The sequence below is a fragment of the Rhineura floridana genome, chromosome 6 (genome assembly GCF_030035675.1).
Source record: "Rhineura floridana isolate rRhiFlo1 chromosome 6, rRhiFlo1.hap2, whole genome shotgun sequence".
In the NCBI taxonomy this organism is placed as follows: Eukaryota; Metazoa; Chordata; class Lepidosauria; order Squamata; family Rhineuridae; genus Rhineura; species Rhineura floridana.
In genome coordinates, this window is record NC_084485.1 from 77,673,443 (window position 1) to 77,695,224 (window position 21,782).

The following is a 21,782-nucleotide window of genomic DNA, read 5'->3' on the forward strand; positions in this document are numbered from 1 at the left end:
GGATCCCTTTTTGAAGATTGGCGTTACATTTGCCACTTTCCAGTCCTCAGGCACGGAGGAGGACCCAAGGGACAAGTTACATATTTTAGTTAGCAGATCAGCAATTTCACATTTGAGTTCTTTGAGAACTCTCGGGTGGATGCCATCCGGGCCCGGTGATTTGTCAGTTTTTATATTGTCCATTAAGCTTAGAACTTCCTCTCTCGTTACCACTATTTGTCTCAGTTCCTCAGAATCCCTTCCTGCAAATGTTAGTTCAGGTTCAGGGATCTGCCCTATATCTTCCACTGTGAAGACAGATGCAAAGAATTCATTTAGCTTCTCTGCAATCTCCTTATCGTTCTTTAGTACACCTTTGACTCCCTTATCATCCAAGGGTCCAATTGTCTCCCTAGATGGTCTCCTGCTTTGAATGTATTTATAGAATTTTTTGTTGTTGGTTTTTATGTTCTTAGCAATGTGCTCCTCAAATTCTTTTTTAGCATCCCTTATTGTCTTCTTGCATTTCTTTTGCCAGAGTTTGTGTTCTTTTTTATTTTCTTCATTTGGACAAGACTTCCATTTTTTGAAGGAAGACTTTTTGCCTCTAAGAGCTTCCTTGACTTTGCTCGTTAACCATGCTGGCATCTTCTTGGCACTGGCGGTACCTTTTCTGATCTGCGGTATGCACTCCAGTTGAGCTTCTAATATAGTGTTTTTAAACAACTTCCAAGCATTTTCGAGTGATGTGACCCTCTGGACTTTGTTTTTCAGCTTTCTTTTTACCAATCCCCTCATTTTTGTGAAGTTTCCTCTTTTGAAGTCAAATGTGACCGTGTTGGATTTTCTTGGCAATTGGCCAGTTACATGTATGTTTAATTTAATAGCACTGTGGTCACTGCTCCCAATCGGTTCAACAACACTTACATCTCGCACCAGGTCCCGGTCCCCACTGAGGATTAAGTCCAGGGTTGCCGTCCCTCTGGTCGGTTCCATGACCAACTGGTCTAGGGAATAGTCATTTAGAATATCTAGAAACTTTGCTTCTTTGTCATGACTGGAACACATATGCAGCCAGTCTATGTCCGGGTAGTTGAAGTCACCCATTACTACCACATTTCCTAGTTTGGATGCTTCCTCGATTTCATATCGCATCTCCAGGTCTCCCTGAGCATTTTGATCAGGGGGACGATAGATCGTTCCCAGTATTAAGTCCCTCCTGGGGCATGGTATCACCACCCACAACGATTCTGTGGAGGAGTCTGCCTCTTTTGGGGTTTCGAGCTTGCTGGATTCAATGCCTTCTTTCACGTATAGAGCGACTCCGCCACCAATACGTCCTTCCCTGTCCTTCCGATATAGTTTATATCCAGGGATAACCGTATCCCACTGGTTTTCTCCATTCCACCAGGTCTCCGTTATGCTCACTATATCAATGCTCTCCTCTAAGACCAAGCACTCCAGTTCTCCCATCTTGGTTCGCAGGCTCCTAGCATTAGCGTACAGGCACTTGTAAGCAGTGTCTCTCTTCAAGTGTCTTTGGCACTTGTGGTTTGGCCTGTGGTAATTTTGCTCTTCTGAATTTATATCCTGTGCCCCTGCTCTCACAATGCCTACTTCTAGGCCTACCCCTTTTAAAATTTCATCATTTCTTTGGTTTTTATCCCAGGGGGGAGGTTTATTCCGAACCGGACCTTTCTCAGCTCCTGTCGGGTTTCCCCCCTCAGTCAGTTTAAAAGCTGCTCTGCCACCTTTTTAATTTTAAGTGCCAGCAGTCTGGTTCCATTCTGGTTCAAGTGGAGCCCGTCCCTTTTGTACAGGCCCGGCTTGTCCCAAAAAGTTCCCCAGTGCCTAACAAATCCAAACCCTTCCACCCGACACCATCGTCTCATCCACGCATTGAGACTGCGAAGCTGGGCCTGTCTGGCTGGTCCTGCACGTGGAACCGGTAGCATTTCAGAGAAAGCCACCTTGGAGGTCCTGGCTTTCAGCATCCTACCTAGCAACCTAAATTTTGCTTCAACAGGCCAGAGTCTAATTTGCTTTTAAATTTATCACAAGTGAGACAGGAGTTTGGAATTCATTATAGTTGATAAAGTTCGTGGTGCTAGAAGCCCTTAAAAAGCAAATTTATGAACTTGGAAACGGAGCTCGTAAAACAGTACCTTCCCCCGGCCGCCATCTTTTTTCCTCCCCCACCAATACAACTGAGCAAGGCCTAGGTCAATGCACACATTCATTTGTACAATTCCATTCCCCTCTCCCCCTTGGGGAAATCTTAATATAACATTGTATTTCGTCCTGTTTGGGAACTATCAAGTGCCTCTCATCGTTGGCTTTTGAGCTACTAACAGCGTAACAGAAGTGGATAAACAACTTGCTGCTATCAGCCAGTGTGCCCAGCAGAGAGCAGGAAGGAGCAAGGCCACTGGGTTTGTTTTTTTGGGGGGGGGTTAAAAATGAGATGATGGCAGTGGTACTCTTACCTTCATAAAAGTACAACAAAATGGCTGGCATGGGCAGAAAAAAAATGAGGTGCCAGTGCTCTGCACCAGTGAGTACTGTCATACACACACACAAAGCCTTGGGCAAGGCATTCTAAACAGAAGTATGAGCAACCTGAATCACACTATCTTCCACATACCAAGCAGCTGGTCAGATGGTTTGGCCTGAGAGAAGCACAAGGGAGCATAATATTTGGAAGAGCTAACAAAATGCCAACTATTAACTGAGCAGAAAAGGGCCCAAGCTGTAACATGAAAAGAGCCAGCATTTTATTTAAATCCACCAGCAGCAACGCAGATCCCTGAAAAGCATAACACAATGGAGGCATTTTTCTACCCCAAGCCAAATTCCAGGGCACCTCAGGGTAGTAGCATGTAGTGTCCCAAAACAGTCATGTTTTGTTTTGTCAGAAGAAGGGCACTTAAGTCTGCTTCCTTGGATCAGTTTTTCTATCCCAACATACTACCATTGGCTGGGACAAAAAAGCACCCAATATACCCCTCCCCCCAAAAAATAAAGTGGCCCAGTGTGGACACCACATCTGACCTAACCTCTGTTCCACAGTCTCTACCACCCCATAGTCCTAAACACATTACAGAGATTTCAGGAAAACTTAGTATGTTTAGGAGAGAGGGACAAGTTCATTAATCCAAAAGGGTAACTTTACAATGCAGATCCCCTTAGCATCTCATGCTTTAACAATATGAGGATCAAGGGCCGTACTCACTGCTGATGTCTGGACCGGATACTGCTTAGAACAGAACAAATGGATGGGTAAATTATGCAGTAGTCAGGAGCATTTTCCTTCTGTCTTCACACCCTTTCAGAACCTCTGCAAACTGACATGTACCAGGTGGTGAGGATGCTCTCTTGCTGATACTGCCACCAAGGAAGACCTGCCTATCAGCACTCTTCCACCTGAGCAGAGGCAGCCGGCTCAGTCAGAGAGAATCATTTGTCTCATCATAGTGGAGCAGAAATCAACCGTTTACCTGGGATGGAGTGAGCCAATTTCCCCCCCCTGCTGGCAAATTTAGCTTCTGGAAAGTGAACAATTACTATGAGAATAAAGTGTAGGGATAATCCGCTTGGGGAGCAGATTGGCAAAAAGGCCTAGACTTAGGGGCTTTGGCTGAACAGAGACTCCCCCCCGCTAAGTTCTCTATTTTATTTAATGGTATATAGGAAGGGGGGTAACTTCTTACTGGACATACAAAAACATTGTGTTCATCTTCAGAGCAAAGTGGCTTCAGGTATGTATTTTTTTATAGAGAGAGATAGATGGTGGAATAACCACATGACTTTGTAGGAAGGATAGGACAGAAGTGTGACAGTTAGCACTGCTTAAAACACAAACAAGTATTGCAAATAGAAGTGGTAGTGTGGGTTTGGGGATTAGAACTCCAATAACGGTTTATTCACACTTGGTCCTAAGAAGCCAATGAGCTCACTGTTATAGTTCTGATTGGGCATTTGGTAATCCAACAGTATCAACTTTTAAAGAGAAGGGAATATTGTGTAGGCTGAAAAGAGGTACAATACTTTGGGCAGTACCTCTTTGTTTTTTCCATGTGTAAAAAATCTGCCTCAATATGGCTGTGATCTAAGCCATATCCATTGCAGCCCACATCAGTGATTTTCCATTCCTCCTTCTTGTCCATATTCTGTCTTTTAAAATAAAAAGAAACACTGAAAGAGACATGCTTTTAAAGTAGAAAACTACAGGCAGATCACAGGAAGCAAGCATGTATTATTGGAGCATAGGAAAATGAGTAGGGGATGGAAGGGGCATTACAGGCCTATTCCCCTTCTCCTTTAATATGGACCAATTTATTATGCTTTATTGTTTGCCAACCTTTAAAAAACAAACTTAAACCCATGAGAGCTCTATATCATCGACACACTTTTGTTACAAATGTTACTAGAGGTAACAAGTTTTTCCTGTAATTTATCCTAAATATTTCCTTTATTGTCTCTTGTTGTAATCCAATTAGCTAGCCTATGGCTCTCCAGGTGTTGGATTATAGCTCCCATCACCCCATACCATTGACCATGCTGACAGGGGCTGATGGGAATTGGAGTCCAACAACATGTGGAGGGTTCCGCCTCACCACCCCATCCTAATTCCATGCATGTTTACTGAGAAGTATGAAATGGGATTTAAGGTAAATCTGCACAGGATTGGAACCTTTATTAAATATCTAACCACCATAATTCATCCCAAAATTTCTCTGTCTCTTAGCTAAACTGCCATGATATCAAGGATAAATGTAGGTCTGCCCTTTAATTTACTTGAATTTTGCTCCGTACTTTCAAACTTCTGTGTCATTTCCAAATATATTTTACCCAAAATATTTCCCTCAACTGTATTCTGTCAGACAGTATAACTCAGAATACAAAAAAGACCCCCAAAAACCTGCCGTTTTTGCTCAGAAATTGCTTGCAATTACAGTTTTCAGCCTGCAGTCTTATACAAACCACTTCCTACTGGAGTGGTCTCATATGCATTAATAACTCTCCTCTGGCATGTAGCTTCCAAGGTTGCAAGACAATTCTTTCATATACCCATTATATACAAACAAAGAAATAGAAGTGTATATAGAGAAAAAGAGGTTGTTCTCTGATGTTTTCACATTTGCTATCGATAGTGAGTTATAAAATAAACAGTAACGTACAGAATCATCTGTTATGTGTGTGTTGGAAAGCTCTTATTATACATACAGCCCAGTTTTATGGATCTGTAGATTGCACACCACCATCTATAAGAGCAGCTCTGCCGGATCAGATCAAAGATCACCTAGTCCAGCATTCTGTTCCCACAGTGGCCAACCAGATGCCACAGATTTCTATGAATGCAATAGCTCTCTCCCAACAGTTTTCCAGCAACTTTTTTGAGAGGTATACTGCCTCTCATATTAGAAGCAACATAGCCATTGATAGCCTTATCCTCCATGAATTTGTCTAGAACATGGTTTCCAAACCTTTGTCCCCCATGGACCACTTGAAAACTGTTCAGGGTCTTAATGATTTTCCTGCCTGCTGTAGAAATTGTAATGTGCTGTGCGCTATATGATTTGACTTGCATTTTTATTGTTTCTTTTATTTTTCTTATATACTGTATTTTATTGTATTACAATTTGAATTCCATAACATAAAGCCACACTTTGCTCGTGCTGGGCCAGCTGCAGAATTTCCACCACTTGCCTTGGGCCCAGCTGCAGCCCTGGGTCACCGAGGAGCCCCTGACCTCACTGCCCCCCCTCTTGGCAGGGCTCCGGGCTGGTCAGCTCCCTCAGACTGCCTCCAGTTGCCTCAGGCCATGTCTTCCCCACAGAGGCTGCCACAGGCTTCAGCCGCTGCTCCTTCTGCCGCCCTCAGCCACCGGCTTCCAGCAGCAGGTTCCCAGGGAATGAAACGCATGAGCATGGTCCATGCACCAGTTTGGAACCCCCTGGTCTAAACCTCTTTTAAAGTTGGTAGCCATCGGTGCACTGTATGGGAGCAAATTGCATACATCTTCTGCTGAATTCTATGTGCTCTTGCCCTCTTGCTAGACTGCTTCACTGGACTTCAGAGCTCCAAAGGCTTACTTTCTCTCCATCTAAAGCAGCAGTCATTCCTGAAGGGCACTGGAAGCAATGAGGCCTTGCTGGCAGATCAGCTTTTGATGGCCATGGCTTGTAGAAATGTCTGTGATGGTTCCCCAAGTCTTGACCGCACATGCCAAGGAGCATGTAGAATTATGCCCCTGGGTTTTTAAAGGAGACTTTCTCCAATTATTCTTTTACTTTTACGTGGATATATTTCTGTATATTTCAAATCACACACTTTTTAACACAAGTAGACAGAATATGTTGTGAAGGGGGAAAGTATGCAACTCCTGACATGACACAACCTGTTCCAACCACCGGAGAGATGCTAATGAAGGTCTCACTGTTTGTTTATAAGAGTAGGAAGAGAATGGCTTTGTGGCTCACACCTTTTTCTTTTCCCATGTGCACACTGCATGTTCTGAGCAAATGTAAACTTGTTATGCCAACTTCTCCTAGTTAAGTATTCAAGTTTGTTTCACTCTCCAGGAAAGGGGGGGGTTATATAATGTGTGCGAGCATGCGCACACACGCATATGGCACTAGTTTCAGGCAGAAAAAAAATATTTTGCGCATACACTACAAAAAGAAGAGGGAGAAAGAAAGAACCCCCAGACAAGAAAAGTTAGAGCAAAAAATAAAATAAAAACAGCACGTACAGAAAAAGGGGGGGGAGTGGTTGTATGGCTGGATCTTAAGAAAGGGACAGGACATTAAGCAGCAAATATGGGCCTGGAATCTTCTGGGAGGCATAATTTGCAAGGGAGAAGTAGCAGCTGTGGGAGGCATTTACAATCTTGCCCACCTATTTCCCCCACTTGATTTGGGGTACACACACATCTAGGAACCTTGACTAGGGGAAAAAGCAGGAAAACATTTAACAATGTCCCCAGATGCTTCACCACTGCAAATAGACCCCCTTCCTCCACAGCTTTGCTTTTGTTTGAAAAGCAGCAGCCCAGATTCCAAGATCCCAGTTTACCACTGAATGTTATTTAAACCTAAGACTTGCTGTACCAGCAAACACATTCATAGTGCAAAGCGTGCTACCAACTGCCATGCTAGTGCAACAATAGGTTAGGCTCAAGAGCTCTATGAAGGATGTGCCATGCCCTCAAGGTGCTTCTTTTGGATGAGTTCAGGTCCCTGTGCTGGGTATGAAAAGCTGGCGTCTTGGGAAAAAGGTACCAGGCAGCCTTTGCATATAGACTAAGGCTATGAATGGCTACTAGTCATGATGGCTATGCTCTCCCTCCACAGTCAGAGGCAGCATGCTTCTGAATACCAATTGCTGGAAACTGGGGGGGGTGGGAGATGTTTTTGCACTCAGTTCCTGCTTGTAGGCTTCCCACAGGCATTTGGTTGGCCACTGTGAAAGCAGGATGCCAGACTAGATGGGCCTTTGGCCTGATCTAGCAGGCACTTCTTATGTTATCTGTGTAGAAAAACATGAAGCTAACTTTGAGCCCATTATTAATGGTCAGTCCTCATTACATCTAAGACTGTGGAAGAGTCTGGATTCCAAATAGTTTTATCACCAAAACAGTCAACAGCAACTCTTTAGCTTTGCCCCCAAGAAACTAGTTCAGAAGAGACAATCACACTAACATAGATTGTCTTAGGGAAGATGAGATTCAGCAAGGTTCAAAAGCTCACCCTAAAGATATATCTAAATTTCCAGAACACACACACTACTTCCAAGCTCTAGAAATAGTTGGGCAATTATAATGCAGAAGCAACACCACAGGCTGTTCACACAGGAAACAGAACTATAGCACCTCCAATAGGGAAGCTCCAAAAGTAAAGAGGAGCCATGGGTAAGGTGGTAAATCCGTCTTTCCCTGTTGCTTCTTCTTTCCCCTTCCATATTTATGGCAGGAAAGCTGGTGCTACAAACTACAGGCAGACACTACTACAACTCTGCCTCTTACGTTCATCCAGTCTTGAGCAGCAGCCCTGAAAAAAGTTGCTAAAAGATGCAGAGTTGCTCCTTATCATGTTTTAGTTCTGCAAACCATAAACTGATAAGTTTCACGCTCACAAGGCTAAAGGCAGACCACATCAAAGTCCATTTTTTGTTTTTATTTCTAACCCAAATATTGCAAATATACAGAAAAATACCAGTACAAATTTATAATATAGTCAAGCTTATTTACAAACTCTATACATGGCTCCTTCCTTTTTCTTCTGTACCTTGCCTCAGACTGTGTATCTTAAGAAATTATGTATAGAGGAGTGTATGAGCTATGGCTTTCTCGTTATATTTTACAGCCATTATGCACATGGTCTGGTCTGCCTTAGAGGCACATCAGGGAGACAACAATGCTTCAAAGCACATGCAATGGTAACATCGCTATGGCTGTTTGGTAGCTTAAGCAGCACCCTTACAGCAGTGACAAAGATGTAGTGTTATCTAATACTCAACACTATGGAGAGGAAGGCTACCATTGTGTAGGGCAGCAAGTGTGTGAATCAGGGATGGTTTCTAGTTCCTTGGAATGTTCTCACCTGATCAGCCAGTGAAGTGCAATGTATAGTGTCTTAACTGAGGAGAGACCAACAGAAACGGAGGAATGGAGCAGGTCACAGGCCTACTGGACAGGTGCCCAGCAATAAACTCTCTTACCCTGCTACCCTTCCAGAAATGCTTTAATGCATGTAGAAAGCTGGACATATAATGGGAAGAGTCAGTAGTCAGATTACGTTCACACTGAATTGGGTAAGGTCTTCACCAGCTACATTACAGGCTTTCCATTACATTCCCAGCCCAGCATCTGGAGTTTCAGTCATCACATGCATAATAAAGCAATCTGAACTTGGCTCTCCACTGGGCAGACGCAGACAAAAAGTTTAGATATGTTAACATCAATAGTTTTGAAGTATCTCTGTAAGATACAGGATTATTTAGCCCTCTTCAGTTCATGGTTCAGTTATCATGAATTTAACATTACAACTGTAAACAGCATTCTTATTTACACGTCAAGTGTGCTTCTGTACTGCCCTGGAAGCCATAAATAATCAGTGGAATCATTTAAAATGGAGTAAGAATTGACAATAATAGGAATAAGCTACAGCTTTTTTCCAGGGACAAGCATTCCTTCTCACCATCTCTCTTTACTTAGGAGCGTTTCTCATTGGTGCTTTCCACAAGCAACAAGAAAAGTTATACCAAGTGACTAGAAAGACAACTACACTCTTGAGATGTAATCAAATGATGCAGTGGTGTGAGGGAGGAAATAAGGGCCCAGTCAAAAAGCACAGTGAGGACAAAATAACTGAGGGACAAAAATCTAAGGCAGACACTTTCTTTCATGTTTCTTACTCTCATTATTGCCAAAGAGAGAGCTGGAAAGCTCAGAGACTTTAGCATGTTCTAGCCACTAGAGTATAACTGATAGCCACCGAATATCTAGCAAATTCAACTACATTTTGATACAAGACAAGCTAACTGTATGCTTCAGATCGGTTAAATGCATTGGGTTGTATTCAACTAATTAACTGCACTAGCAGAAGCCACTAAAAGGACTCCTACTGGCACAATGGGACTTTCCTCCCGTCTCCATTCCCCGCACATCTGCTCCGGAGGATCAGGAGAACCACCAGAACAGCACATGCGGGCAGGACAAGGGAGACTGAACCATTGGGCAAGCAGAAATGGTTGACAATTGACAATTCACCTAAATCGGTCTTTTGCCAACAGGAATATGAATGTTGAATCAGAAGTGAGGTTATAACTAGTGATGTTGCTGAAATCAGTAACTACCTAGTTTGGAAGAACACAAAACTTGCCCACCTTGTAATGCTTGTCTCCTTATTAAAAAAAACCCCTCAATTTCCTAACCTCTCCCACAAATTTGTAATCTACACAGATTACAATCAGAGCTTTTGTACCTCCCTCCCTGGGATCTTCAGTGTTGCAATGGCTGTATTTATTTTTATTTGATAATATTTCTATCCCGCTTACATTAAAAGAAATCTTAAGGAAGTTTTCAAAAGTAAAATACATATTAAACCAGTATCACAGGTAAAAGAGCAGAAGGGCACAGTGCTAGTGTTCTAGGAAAGCCTGTGCAAACAAATATGTTTTTATTAAACAGCGGAAGCACCCAACAGTCAGTGCCTCCAGAATAATGGGAGGGGGGAGGGACATTCTAGAGGGTAGGCACCACTATGAAGAAAGGCAACTTCTGTACTGTTGCCAGATGACACTCAGCAGGTTGCAGCATTTTTAGCAAGGTCTCCTCTGAATATCTTAGTGATCTACCAGGCCTACTTAGGGGAAGGTGGTCCTTTAACATCCCAGACACCAGGGACCCTTGGAAATATACTGTGTGTCTCAGGGCTCCTTGTGCTTAGCATACATGCTATGGCACCATCTAGGCACTCAGAATGGAGTCTCATACTGAAACCTACAGTGAGACCTTCATGCTAGTGCTACCTCGCCAACAGGAAAGCTTGGAGGAATAAAAGCAGGGTGAGGTAGGGTATAGGAGTTCATAGCGAGGTTATGGGTATTTGCAGGGGTTGATGGCAGATATTCAGACCCTGCCATGCTCCCAATGACATCATCACTGGGAGCACCATAAGATCTGAATTTAGAATTGGACTGAAAAACCCAAACTGTATTCTGATTTCTTTTGGAAATAGCTCAGTTTTCCAAGCCTAATTGAAAAACAAGCATTCATCACTCCCTTATTACATGAAGCCTTATCTAAAATTAAACCTGGAACAACCACACTTTCTACTGCATGTGGTGTTCAATGAAAGGATAGCAAGATCTCCAATAACTAAAAAGTATAGCTAAAAAATTATGCCCAGGAAAATTCCTACTTTGTGCAGATACAAAGTATTCCTATTATTTTGACTTGCACAAAATGTGACTAGTCACTCATCTGTGTTGGAACAGAACCAAATCCTAAGAGAAGCATAAAGACTACCACTGAGGGCCAAAATGTATCCAAATAAATTACTGAATGTTATAATGGTCTTTCAGTTCAGTTGTGCTTCTCCAAACATCCCAGTCCCTTAATGGCAATGGAGTCAAACACTACCTATGCCACATACTGGTTCAATTCTTTGTGTTTCCATGGTGTCCCTTTAGCAAGAACCCCTCTGTTCTTACTCCAACAGATATTACACTGGGATGCTTCCATTGCCAACTGACATCCCAGCAGACCAACTTTTAGCTACAGAGTTCAAGGAACTTTTAAATAACTATATCAAGATTCACTTCACAGTACTCTCGTGAAGTGAAAATTATTAAGAAATAGTTATGATTTCACCATGTGTGCAATGTAGTAGTCTACCTTTATGGTTAAACAGAAGTCGGTAAATGCACATTAGCAAAGTGGAGTGTGGGTTGCAACCACTGATCTATTGCTTTCAAGAAAACAGGAGCATAATGAAAAACAGAAACATTGAACATCATGGTGCCGCCTGTAGAGAAATGATACTTTCCTTCAAGATCTGATTTAAAGCACTTAATTTCTACTACTTCAAGAAATCATAACATTTGAAACAAGTCTTATTTCTAGACTATTGGTACGCTTAGTCCTACAATTAAATAAAATTAATCTCTTACCCACACAAAGGTGGTTTGTTTGTTTTTAGATTTATGGCAGCACACATGCTAATTTCACAGTTTAGTTCCTTGGATTCGTAGAGCCCGTCCACCGAGTTGCTTCTAGCCTTGGAATATTCTCTGCTTTGCACATTTACCCACTTGATGACACTAGCAACCTCATTTTGGCACATGGCCTTTGGGATGCTGGTTAGCTCTCTCAGTTCGTGCCACAGCACCTCATTGTCCTGCTTGCTAGGTGAAGTGCTGGCCACACTGCAGGAGTTTCAAAACAGTGTCATCACTGTATTGGAATGGAACATGTCCCCCATGTGGGAATCTGGAGCCTTCTTATAGCAGCGTAGTATGTTGTACCTATTAATGCTAATATTTAGTGAAATGTTGCTTTCACATTCCTATTTAGTTGTCCTTTAAGAGCTGGAAAAAGAAAACCGATTAAAACAAAATTACTTTTTTTAAAAAAACCAAACCACCTTTCCCTTCTTCCTTATTCAGAGCTGCAGTATCTCCCCCTGCTCCCCCAAAGTAGTTCTTGCAGCCTTGTTGGTTTTAGACAGTTTGATGGAAGCAACAGGAACACAGAATCCCTTGGACATGGAAAAGGCATCCAGTTCAGGAGTAAAATGAACTGTTGGCATTTGTGCCTTTCTGTAGCAGCATCCAAACCTAAATGTATCCAATTCCAATGAGATCTGTAATATCACTATTCCAGAAGGTCCTAGACAGAAAAGAAAGAGATCATTCTTCTTGTTAACATTTCAGGATCAAGATTCTTCACAGAACTGCAACAAATGTAACCCACATAGCCCCACAGAGACATCATCATCACACATTATTATTAAAGGAATTTATATACTGCCTTTCATTTCAAAAAGAAATACCAAGGCAGTTTAGATACATATAGTTATTGCCGTTTCTAACTGTCATAAGCCCCGAAACACATGCTGGGAGTTCAGCTTTCTCTGTCTAAGCAAACAAATACTACTTAGTAAGATGCACAGTGCACACACATACTCATCAAGTCACAATCACTTGCCTCGTCAGAATCATCATGGTAACCAGTTTTACTGGCATCTGGTGTGTCAACTCCTTCAAAGCCATTTGCTTCCGCATGCTGTTGCAGGACAGAATATCGGTGAACCAGAAACCTAGGGGCATGACAAACACAAATGAAATCGCTGTTGCATCTTTGGCCAAAGCAGATCAATGTTCTTCAAACAAAGGTATATATAAAGTCCAGAGATGTTTAGAAGGTCTTTATATGAGTTGCTGCTACTGCTATGTCATTTATCTGGCTATTTTCCCTAGTCTACGACATTCAGCATTTACCACAATTAGGTAGATTAAGAACCTATATAAGATAAAGAACTGTTACAGTGCAGCAGTGCTGCATGAAGCTATCAGGAGTTTGGGGCTAAAGTGTCATCAGTATGCAGATGACATGCAGCTTTACCTCCTACAGAAGCTGTGGAACAGCTGACTAGAGGCAGTTTTGGGATGGATGGGTAAGAATAACAGAAAAGCCTGCTGGATCAGGCCAATATAGCCCATCTAATGCAGCATCTCAGTGGCCAACCAGATGCCTATGGGATGCTCAAAAGCAGGACCTGAGGGTAAACAAGCTGAATTAATTCAGGTAAGACAGAGGTACGGGGAGTGGGGATAACCTGCTGATCTGGATGGAGTATGTGACCATGGTTGCACTCCCCTTAGGACCAAGTTAGCAGTTTGGTGGTCCTCTGGACTTGGAGCTATCTATGAAGGCACACAAGACATTAGTTGCCAGGCATTACTTTTATTGAGTCTATTTGTCAGCGGGACCACAGTCATTCATGCCCTGATTACATTTAGATTAGATTATTGTAATGTGTTGTACATGGATTTTAAAGACAGTTTAGAAGTGTCAGTTAGTACAGAATTCAGCTGCCCAGTGTTTTGTAAAGGTCAAGCGGTCAGAGATATAATGCCTATTCTGTACTGTCTTTACTATTTTCAGGTCCAATCTAAAGCACTGGTGGTTACCTTTAAAACCCTAAATGTTTGGGACTAGGTTATTTGAAGGATTGCCCGCACCTATATGAACCTGTTTGGGCTTCAAGATCAGCCACAGAGATCCTGCTTATAGGCCCACCACTAACATCTATCAAACTGGCAGAGACAAGACACAGGACCTTTTCCGGAAGTGTATTTGGCGCCCTCTTTGGCTGGTTTTAAATGGGGCGTACAGACTTGGCTATTCCAATCTGCTTTTAACTGAATAAGGTTGCTGATTTAATAGTAACTGCTGCTGTTTTATCTATGCATTATATTGGATGGCTACTGTTAGTTTTTAATTGGTTTTACACTTTTAATTCTGAGCTGTGTTGGGACGGCCTCTGGCCCTGAAAAGCAGCACAAAAATACCTAAATAATAGTATGTAAGTAAATAAATAAATAAAGATCGTACAACCCATTCTCAAACCTCACCTTCCTCCACAAACATATTTCTTAATGACGACTACTCCAGCTACAGCAGTGGCAAGCATCAAGCCTATTACAGCCAGGATGACTGGAGTAGAACTGGAAGAAGTAGACTGTAGAAAGAAAGCAGAAAGAGGTATTAAATTTATATGACAAAGTATCAGATCACTACACTTACTAAGCCATTTCTACAATCATCCTCCTAGCATATCTCAAGGTCTCCATACCTCACAGTTTTACTCTCTTTCCCTGCGTGGAACACAGCAGTGCTATGAAGATTTGGGAAGACAGAATGAATCTGCTTATTTTGGAAGGGTGAAGGCCTCTGCAATTGGATTCATTAGCTGAGAATGGTAATCACAGCTTCATCAGTCAGTTTAGAAAGTTCATTCATCTACTGCCTGAACAGAGCTAAGGTTAATGCTTGCAGGGAATTTTAAGAAAAAAATTCTCTCAAATATTAACTATCAATGGGCAGTTTTTCAAGTCCTCTTTTTACAGTGGTTAGATGGCTCTTAGTTAGATGTGGGCAACCTGTAACCTTACAGCTGCCTGCAGCCCTCGACTTAATTTCATGTGAACCTCTGCAAGCCATCATTTCAGACCCTTGGCAAGAGTGATCTGTCCCTCAGGCATACTGGGGCAGGGAGCGAGATGGGGTTTCAGAGAGAGAAAGGGACTCCACCCACCAATGGCTTTGGCTCACCCACTGCCAGCAGGTGGCCTCTGTGACAAATTACCCCCAAGGAAATGTTCTGTGTCTTCCACAGAAAAAAGGTTGCCCTTCCTTCCTTTCTCTCTCTTCTTGCCCCTTACAATACTTCTAGCATTTTTTAAAAAACCTACCAACTGGCTTGAGGTCAGGTAGTTGCTAGTGCATTTTTTTTTCAGATCGGTCTCTTCACGGTTGGGATTTTCCCCATCAACACATTTGTCTCCTGGGATTTTCCGATATCTGAAATTCAACAAAAGTCTCAGTAGGCTACTGGGAAGCTCTTATGAGTGACAGCTTCCCAAGCCAACAAATATTCTTCATGTCCAAACATTAGCGGGAGGTTGAGAACATGGTTTCATCCTTGCCAGGCTGTCTAACCTCTAATCACCTCTCAAACAGTCCCAACAAGCCATCCAGGGATGAGCCACCTAAAGGAGTATCTATGACAAGTCTATAGAGCTGCAATGGCCTCCAAGAAAACATGGAAGTCAGATGAACACAAGATGGCTTAAACAATAAATGCTCACATTATGGTCCCAACTCTCCAAACATTTAAGCAGTAGTGCTTCTCTAGTCCACAGAATGTATAAGCCAAGACATTTCTATCTAGAGAACTATCTTTTCCCCATTCAGACTAAAGAATGAATTGCCTTAAATATATTACAAATATCTAGACTACTTCTACTGGAGATATATTGCCATGGTCACAATAGCAAGAGGCAACCTTTGATTTCAAGGGAGATCCTTACTGTTCCAGATATACAGTATGTTCAGAGAGAAAATAATTTTACAGAGTATTGTAAGACACTGAAAGATAGCCCTCTTCCCCAATAGGCTACATATATTTATTTTATTAAACATAAATACACATAGGACCAACCCAGCTCCATCACCAACAATATCTGGTCACTGACTAAAGATAGCAACTCACATACAATCTTAAAAAATTACCCGCTGGTCTTTAATCGCTCTCTCTTCCCATATAAACAAAACTCCAGGTCATGACCTTTCAGCTCTGGCTGCTCCACACACTCCGACTGGTTTTCTGGGCGGAAGTAGCCAAAATCACTGCATCACAATATCCAAGAGCACAAAAACAGACATTAACAACTCATCAGTTCATGTATCACTTCATTATTACTGCACCTAAAAGGACCTGCTCAGAGTTTTTAATGGACAATTAAATTTTGTTAAATAAATAAAATCACCACTTCTACTTCTGATGCAGTGCCATTGTTAGAAGACTTTAGAAAAAATAAGAAAGGCCTTAGAATACCTTCCTGATTCCTGTCTCTTCTAAGATCTTCTAACAATGGCACTGCACCAGAGAGCGAACTGGAGCTTTTCAAAGGTAAAGAGGCAGCAAAAGCAAAGAAATAAATAAGGCAGCCACAGGCTTGCCACCCTTAATTACTTCCTACCAAGAATTAGCTATCTAATTTGCTAAAACACAATGTTCACATCCATAAAAGTGAACATGGCCCTGAACAGAAAGCAGGTCCAGTGCCAACATTAAAACCAATAATATTCTGTACTGAGCTCTTCTAGAGCCTTCTCAAAGAGAATCACGACAAGCCTCTAACACAGGTCTTATTGCTGGCTTTGGAACTGTCTTGAAGTCTACTGTGAGGACTCCACATTGTTCTCTCCCCAGCATTCAAAAACTGGCCCCAGGCTGAAACGAGTTCTCCAGTTTTGCAGGGCCATTCACCCTTTTGTGAACCGAGGAGCTATTTTCTGCAGCTGTCATCACTGCAGTGCAAAGTTCATAAAACAATTCTGAGGAGGGTGTGGGCAACACCTATCTTATTTAACTGTACAAGGTTGCCAAAGGATCTTGTTTTCCTCTTTAAAAGGTTGTGTAAACAAAAAGCACTGCACTCACTTGCGGTACTGCAGAGCTCATACTACCTTTTACCTTGACAAAACTGCCTGGAGTACCCATGTAACTATGTGCAGTCACATGGGCATCCCAGAAAGTGCTGCTGGGCTATAAACCCCTGGGAGAGGGGTGGTTGGTGGTGCTGGTTCTGGAAGCAGCGCAACAGCACCAAATTCACTTTAACTGCACAACCTAAATTTATTGGTATGAAATTAAATCTTAACAGCAAAATAGTGACAGTCTGGAAGTGGCCTCTGTGTCCATGATACTCAGCAGTGTAGTGGCAAACTCAGAAGTGCAGGGTCCTTTCATGATAGTCGCGCCCCTTCCATCCTTTTGTTTTGTTTTGCTATTGGGTTGAGAACGAAATCCTTGTGAATGCCTTCTTCCACAACAACAGACATCCTAGGAGCCAATCAGCATGAAAGAAGAGAGTGTTAGCTACTGAGAAGAGTCTTCTCAGTGGCTGACTCATCTTTCACTCTGATTGGTTCGAATCAGCAGGAAAGGACAAGGAAGCATGTTAGAAGGTTCTTCTCAGTGGCTAATACGCTCCCCTTTCATGCTGATTAGCTTGTAGGATGCTCCCCAAAAAGTAAAGGGTGCAAGACCCCCGAGTCCCTGGACGACTACACCCCTGATGATACTTAAGACAACCACAGTTCAAGCAACTTTTTGCAATAGGTGTGCTTTCGAATAGTGCTGGGCTGGATCTTGGATGGTTACTTTTTAAAACCACTCAAGTGGTGGAGGTGAACCAAAGTTTTAAGACAGTGTTTTTAAAAGCCAATGCCTTGTGTGCACTCGCAGCAGCTCAGAGATCTCTGTAGCCCAGAGTTTATACTCTTCAGGCCATTTCAGAACACTAAAAACATAGTTATGGAAAGAAAAGATGGGAGCAGCTCCCCAAACATACCAAAGGAAGTCACCTAATGTGCAAGTGCAGACAGATGGTTGCTTGGTCACTACGTAGTCACGGCCATTGTGACAGACAGATGACTTGCGAAGGCGTAGGAATTCCTCCTTGTAGCCCAATATGCAGCCATCTGCAGGGTTACTGGGATTGCTGGAGTGAGCCAACCACTTTGTGTAGTCCTTCTCCTCACCTAAGGAGGGAATAACAACCAGGATTCCTGAGATGGTCCAAAACTACTAAAATTCTATGGTCATTCCTGCAGGATTCTGTGATGCAATCACCTACAGAACTGGGACAGGTATGCAGTGGAATACAAGGCAGCTGCCCTGTAGTTCTCCCAAAGGCAGCAGCCCTTAGGAGAACACCACCTCCTGTGGTCCTCTGTGCCCAGCCACACTGTTACCCACAGCATCACAGGAACGAAGAGGGAGAAAGGAAGAAATTTTCCCCCATTCTCTGCTGCTAATTAAAGATAAGGAAAGGGAAGAGGGAGTGCGCTTTGAGAAGCGAGGATTGAGGGAAATGGCTTTTGTGGAGGGAACAGAACAGTGAAGATGGACAGGCAATTTTTCTTACATTGAATAACTTCTTCAAGCCAAAGTTATTCTTGGAAATGAGTTCTTCTGCTTCCCGTCCCCACCCTCCAAGAGTTTGGGTAATTTCCAAATTAATCTGAGACAAACTTGAAAGAGCTTGCCCATCTCTGGATTAACTGAATTAGGTTTTGTTTTTATTCATACAGAGGCAGCTCAAAAAAGTGATCTGTACATTCTTAAACCTATTGAAAATGCTCCAGTTGCATCACACTATTTTGATTTGCAGAGACAGTAAAGTCAATTTGAAGGCAAGCAGCCTGCTAACATGCTTACATATTATAAGGAAAGAAAGACTACTCACAGTCCCTGTTGAGAAGATCATTAAAGTCAATAGTATATGAGATCCACTGGCGAGACAGGAAGTTCTCTCTAAATCCCCAGATACTAACATTCATTGATTTTGCTCCTGGCTCTGATGCCAAGCCAGTAAATGTTATTTGTTCCTTACTGAAAACATAGTTGTGCCAGCACTGTCCTTCATCTGTTGAGAACCTAAAACATGCAAGATTAGGAATAAGGTTTAGAATTATCGCTGTGGTTCATGTACAGCACTAGAAATCCTCATGAAGGTTTTGGAAGCCACTTTAAAATACTGAGGATGCAAAACAAGTGAAGGGAATATTAGGCTGAGCTACATGCCAGTTTACATATCAACATTTTGGGTGCCACTTCTTAGCAAATCAGTTACTGGAAAAGATGATTTGCAATGGAGAAGTGACAGACAAGGAGTGCATAAATCCCTCTTCTGCCTGCTCTTTTGTTTTTGTTTTTTTCCTAGCTGGAGTTCCAGTATATTTATGTCAAACTGAGTCCCATGTTCTGGACTAGAGCTTGTTTTTAAAAATGACAACATGGGGATAGAAATTGGTGGTTCTTCTGAAGTATTTTGTCTCAAGGAACTGCTTCATGGTAAGGCTGGTCTTGCTCCTTTCACACCTTCTAAACTAAGAGCAACCCAGTTTCTTTCTTGATTTTGTTCTACAGGGATAGTTCTTAAAACAGTGGTAGCTAGTGATGTGGGTGTCATGTAGTGGGCAATGAACTTTTCTTGTCCTCCCACCATACGAATATTAACAAAATTAAGCTCTTGCATACTTAATCACATTGACAGGATGATCAGTTTGCTCAATGGCCACGATGATGCCCCCAGAATCCAAGATGGCATAGTGATGGGGTCCTTCAAGCATCCGTGCCCAGGTATAGCCACCATCATCCGAAATGTAAACATCTGGGTTTATTATTGAAATGGCATCCCCAACACTTCCTGCAACACAATGGATATAAGTACACTATAGTTTTTTCATGGAGGCCTACCATGTGTATTCCTTCCAAAGTTCACCCACTCTTACTAAGCAGATGGGAGGGGGGAAACAGCATGCAGATTAGGTCTGTAGAATACTGAAGCCAGTGGAAGATCACAAGTAAAGCCACAGCCTCCGCCAATCATTTTACTTCATATTATATGTGCATAAGGTTAATTCATTACCATGAGCAATGACAATTCCAACAGCATTGGGTTCAGACAGAGGTGCCATTGGTACATTCAGCTTCTGGGAGATGCTGTAGGACGCGTGGATGTGAAGGCTGCACTGTAAATATGAGACAAACCCAGTAAGAGAAAAATGCTGAAGTATTAACAGATTTGGCCTCATTAAAAGCAAAGCTACTAAAACTGTTTGAGTCTCAACAAACCAGTCGCTATGAAGAATTTTTACTGGTGCAAATCCAAGGCCGATTGAACATCAGTCAACGCACTGTGTTCAGAGTAGTGTATGGTCCAAGGCAGCTTCCTCCACACATATGCCCATTCCCTTCAGTTGTTTTTTTTTTTAAAAGAACCCAAGACTGAACTGCAAACTGTTTTCTGTTGCCCAGATTGGGCTCAGCTCACTATAAAACGTTTGTTGGGCATTTCATTCCTTTTGCAAAATATCCCTAAAAATATATGCTTTACTATCTTTATAGCAAGTTTGATACACTACCCGGTCAGGGTGAGGTGGCACCACTAATGAACGTTTCCAAAGGCCACATCATCTAATAAGATTAATGCTATTTTAAAACCTGTAAATTTGGCATCCAAATTTAATTTCCAATGACCCTGTACCACCACACCCTAACTTTACGCATGAGCCATAAACACAGGTTTCCTAGTAAGAAAATAGGCTTCCTAGTAAGTAAAACCAACTTCCAAACAAGTAGCTTAAGAACTATAACCTGACAATATTTTCCTACACTTGATTTCTGCCAATATATAAACATACAAACCTTTTCCTTATTTTTGGCAGTCGAGTCACATTTAGCATTTTCAGGTTTCTTCAAGTGCACCCACTCCCCTCCTTGATCAAAGGTAATCACAGACTGAATGGAATTATCTGATTGAAGAGGGAAAACACAAATATTTGTCTTTGTGCAATTAATTCTATGCAACATACTTACTCTCATGATTAAAAACTTGTTTTATTTCCAGGACATGTAGCAGGCAACATTCCAAGATTCAAAAAGACAAGGAATCTTGCAGAAGAGGACCGAACTCTTATAAAACTGAGTAAGGTTGCAATCTTTACTACCTGGGAGTAAGGCCCACTGAATTCAACAGGACTTACTTCTGAGTAGACATAGTTATATGTCTGAGTAGACATAGACATATAAAGCACATTTTTATTACCACTCTCCCAGACTGAAAGCAATCAGTACTGTTGTACTTCTCAAAGAAAAAAACAACGTAGAAAACTATCCTACTGATAAAGCCAAAAGTTTGTGAGGGTTTAGATGCATTACTGAGAAACACAATTTAGTGAGGTTTAAGTAGAAAACACCATCTGAAAATGATTAGGGGGAGACTTCCGGGAAGGGTGACTTCGCTTGTGCCTGCTTTTGAGACGGGCTCCCGCCTCAGAAGAAGCTTATTCAGATATAAATCAGTCAGAACATTTTTTTTTTGACTGATGAAATTTCTCCCGGGCAGGGAGAAACGTAGAGATCAACCTCAAAAGCCTGTTTTCGTTGGGAAGACTGGATTTCATTAATTTATGAGAAAAGGTCCAGCCAGCAATGCCGGACGGACTTCCGAACAAGCTCTATCTGATTAATGCGACACGTTTATCTTTTCTTCAAAGAGAAAACGGACTAACAGGCAAGCACCCTTCTTTCTATTCTTTTTTTTACTTGGTTTAAATTGTTACAGCAAAAAGAGATTTGTCAAATGAATCAGCTTTAAAGAACTTCTGGGTGAGCTATAACTCTTCTCTGTTATTCACGAAATTAACAGCTTATCTCTGTTTCTATTGCAAAAAGCTGTCCTGGAAGTGCATTCTAAAGATATAAACAGAAGAGGGATTTCTATTCCGAGGAGAAAAAAATAAAAAATATGAACTTTGGAACATTATATTGTCTGGGACTATTCTCTTTTTGGTCTATTTTATTTTGACGAATCTGCTTCTTCACGACGCCACTAACTGTTTTGACGCTGGGAACTAAATTTGTTTTGTATTCTTGAACATAGAGAGATAAGGCAGGCTGCTCTGTTTATACTGTGATGTCATCAAGCCTGGAATATTA

General features: G+C 42.0%; 1 protein-coding gene across 3 annotated transcripts in view; it reads right to left on the bottom strand.

The window, feature by feature from the left end:
• Positions 1-8,135: 8,135 nt before the first annotated feature.
• The window catches only part of SORT1 (sortilin 1), a 61,254-nt gene continuing 47,607 nt past the window's right edge, over positions 8,136-21,782 (bottom strand). For all 3 annotated transcript variants that reach the window (XM_061632536.1, XM_061632535.1, XM_061632537.1), the window contains exons 11-20: positions 20,490-20,596; positions 19,711-19,813; positions 19,320-19,488; positions 18,526-18,716; positions 17,629-17,818; positions 15,782-15,898; positions 14,962-15,070; positions 14,122-14,228; positions 12,692-12,803; positions 8,136-12,373 (exon numbers count right to left, since the gene is read on the bottom strand). In XM_061632536.1, coding sequence (XP_061488520.1) covers positions 12,359-12,373; positions 12,692-12,803; positions 14,122-14,228; positions 14,962-15,070; positions 15,782-15,898; positions 17,629-17,818; positions 18,526-18,716; positions 19,320-19,488; positions 19,711-19,813; positions 20,490-20,596 — 1,220 coding nt within the window. In that variant the 3' untranslated portion in view covers positions 8,136-12,358. The remainder of the gene's footprint in view (positions 12,374-12,691; positions 12,804-14,121; positions 14,229-14,961; positions 15,071-15,781; positions 15,899-17,628; positions 17,819-18,525; positions 18,717-19,319; positions 19,489-19,710; positions 19,814-20,489; positions 20,597-21,782) is intronic.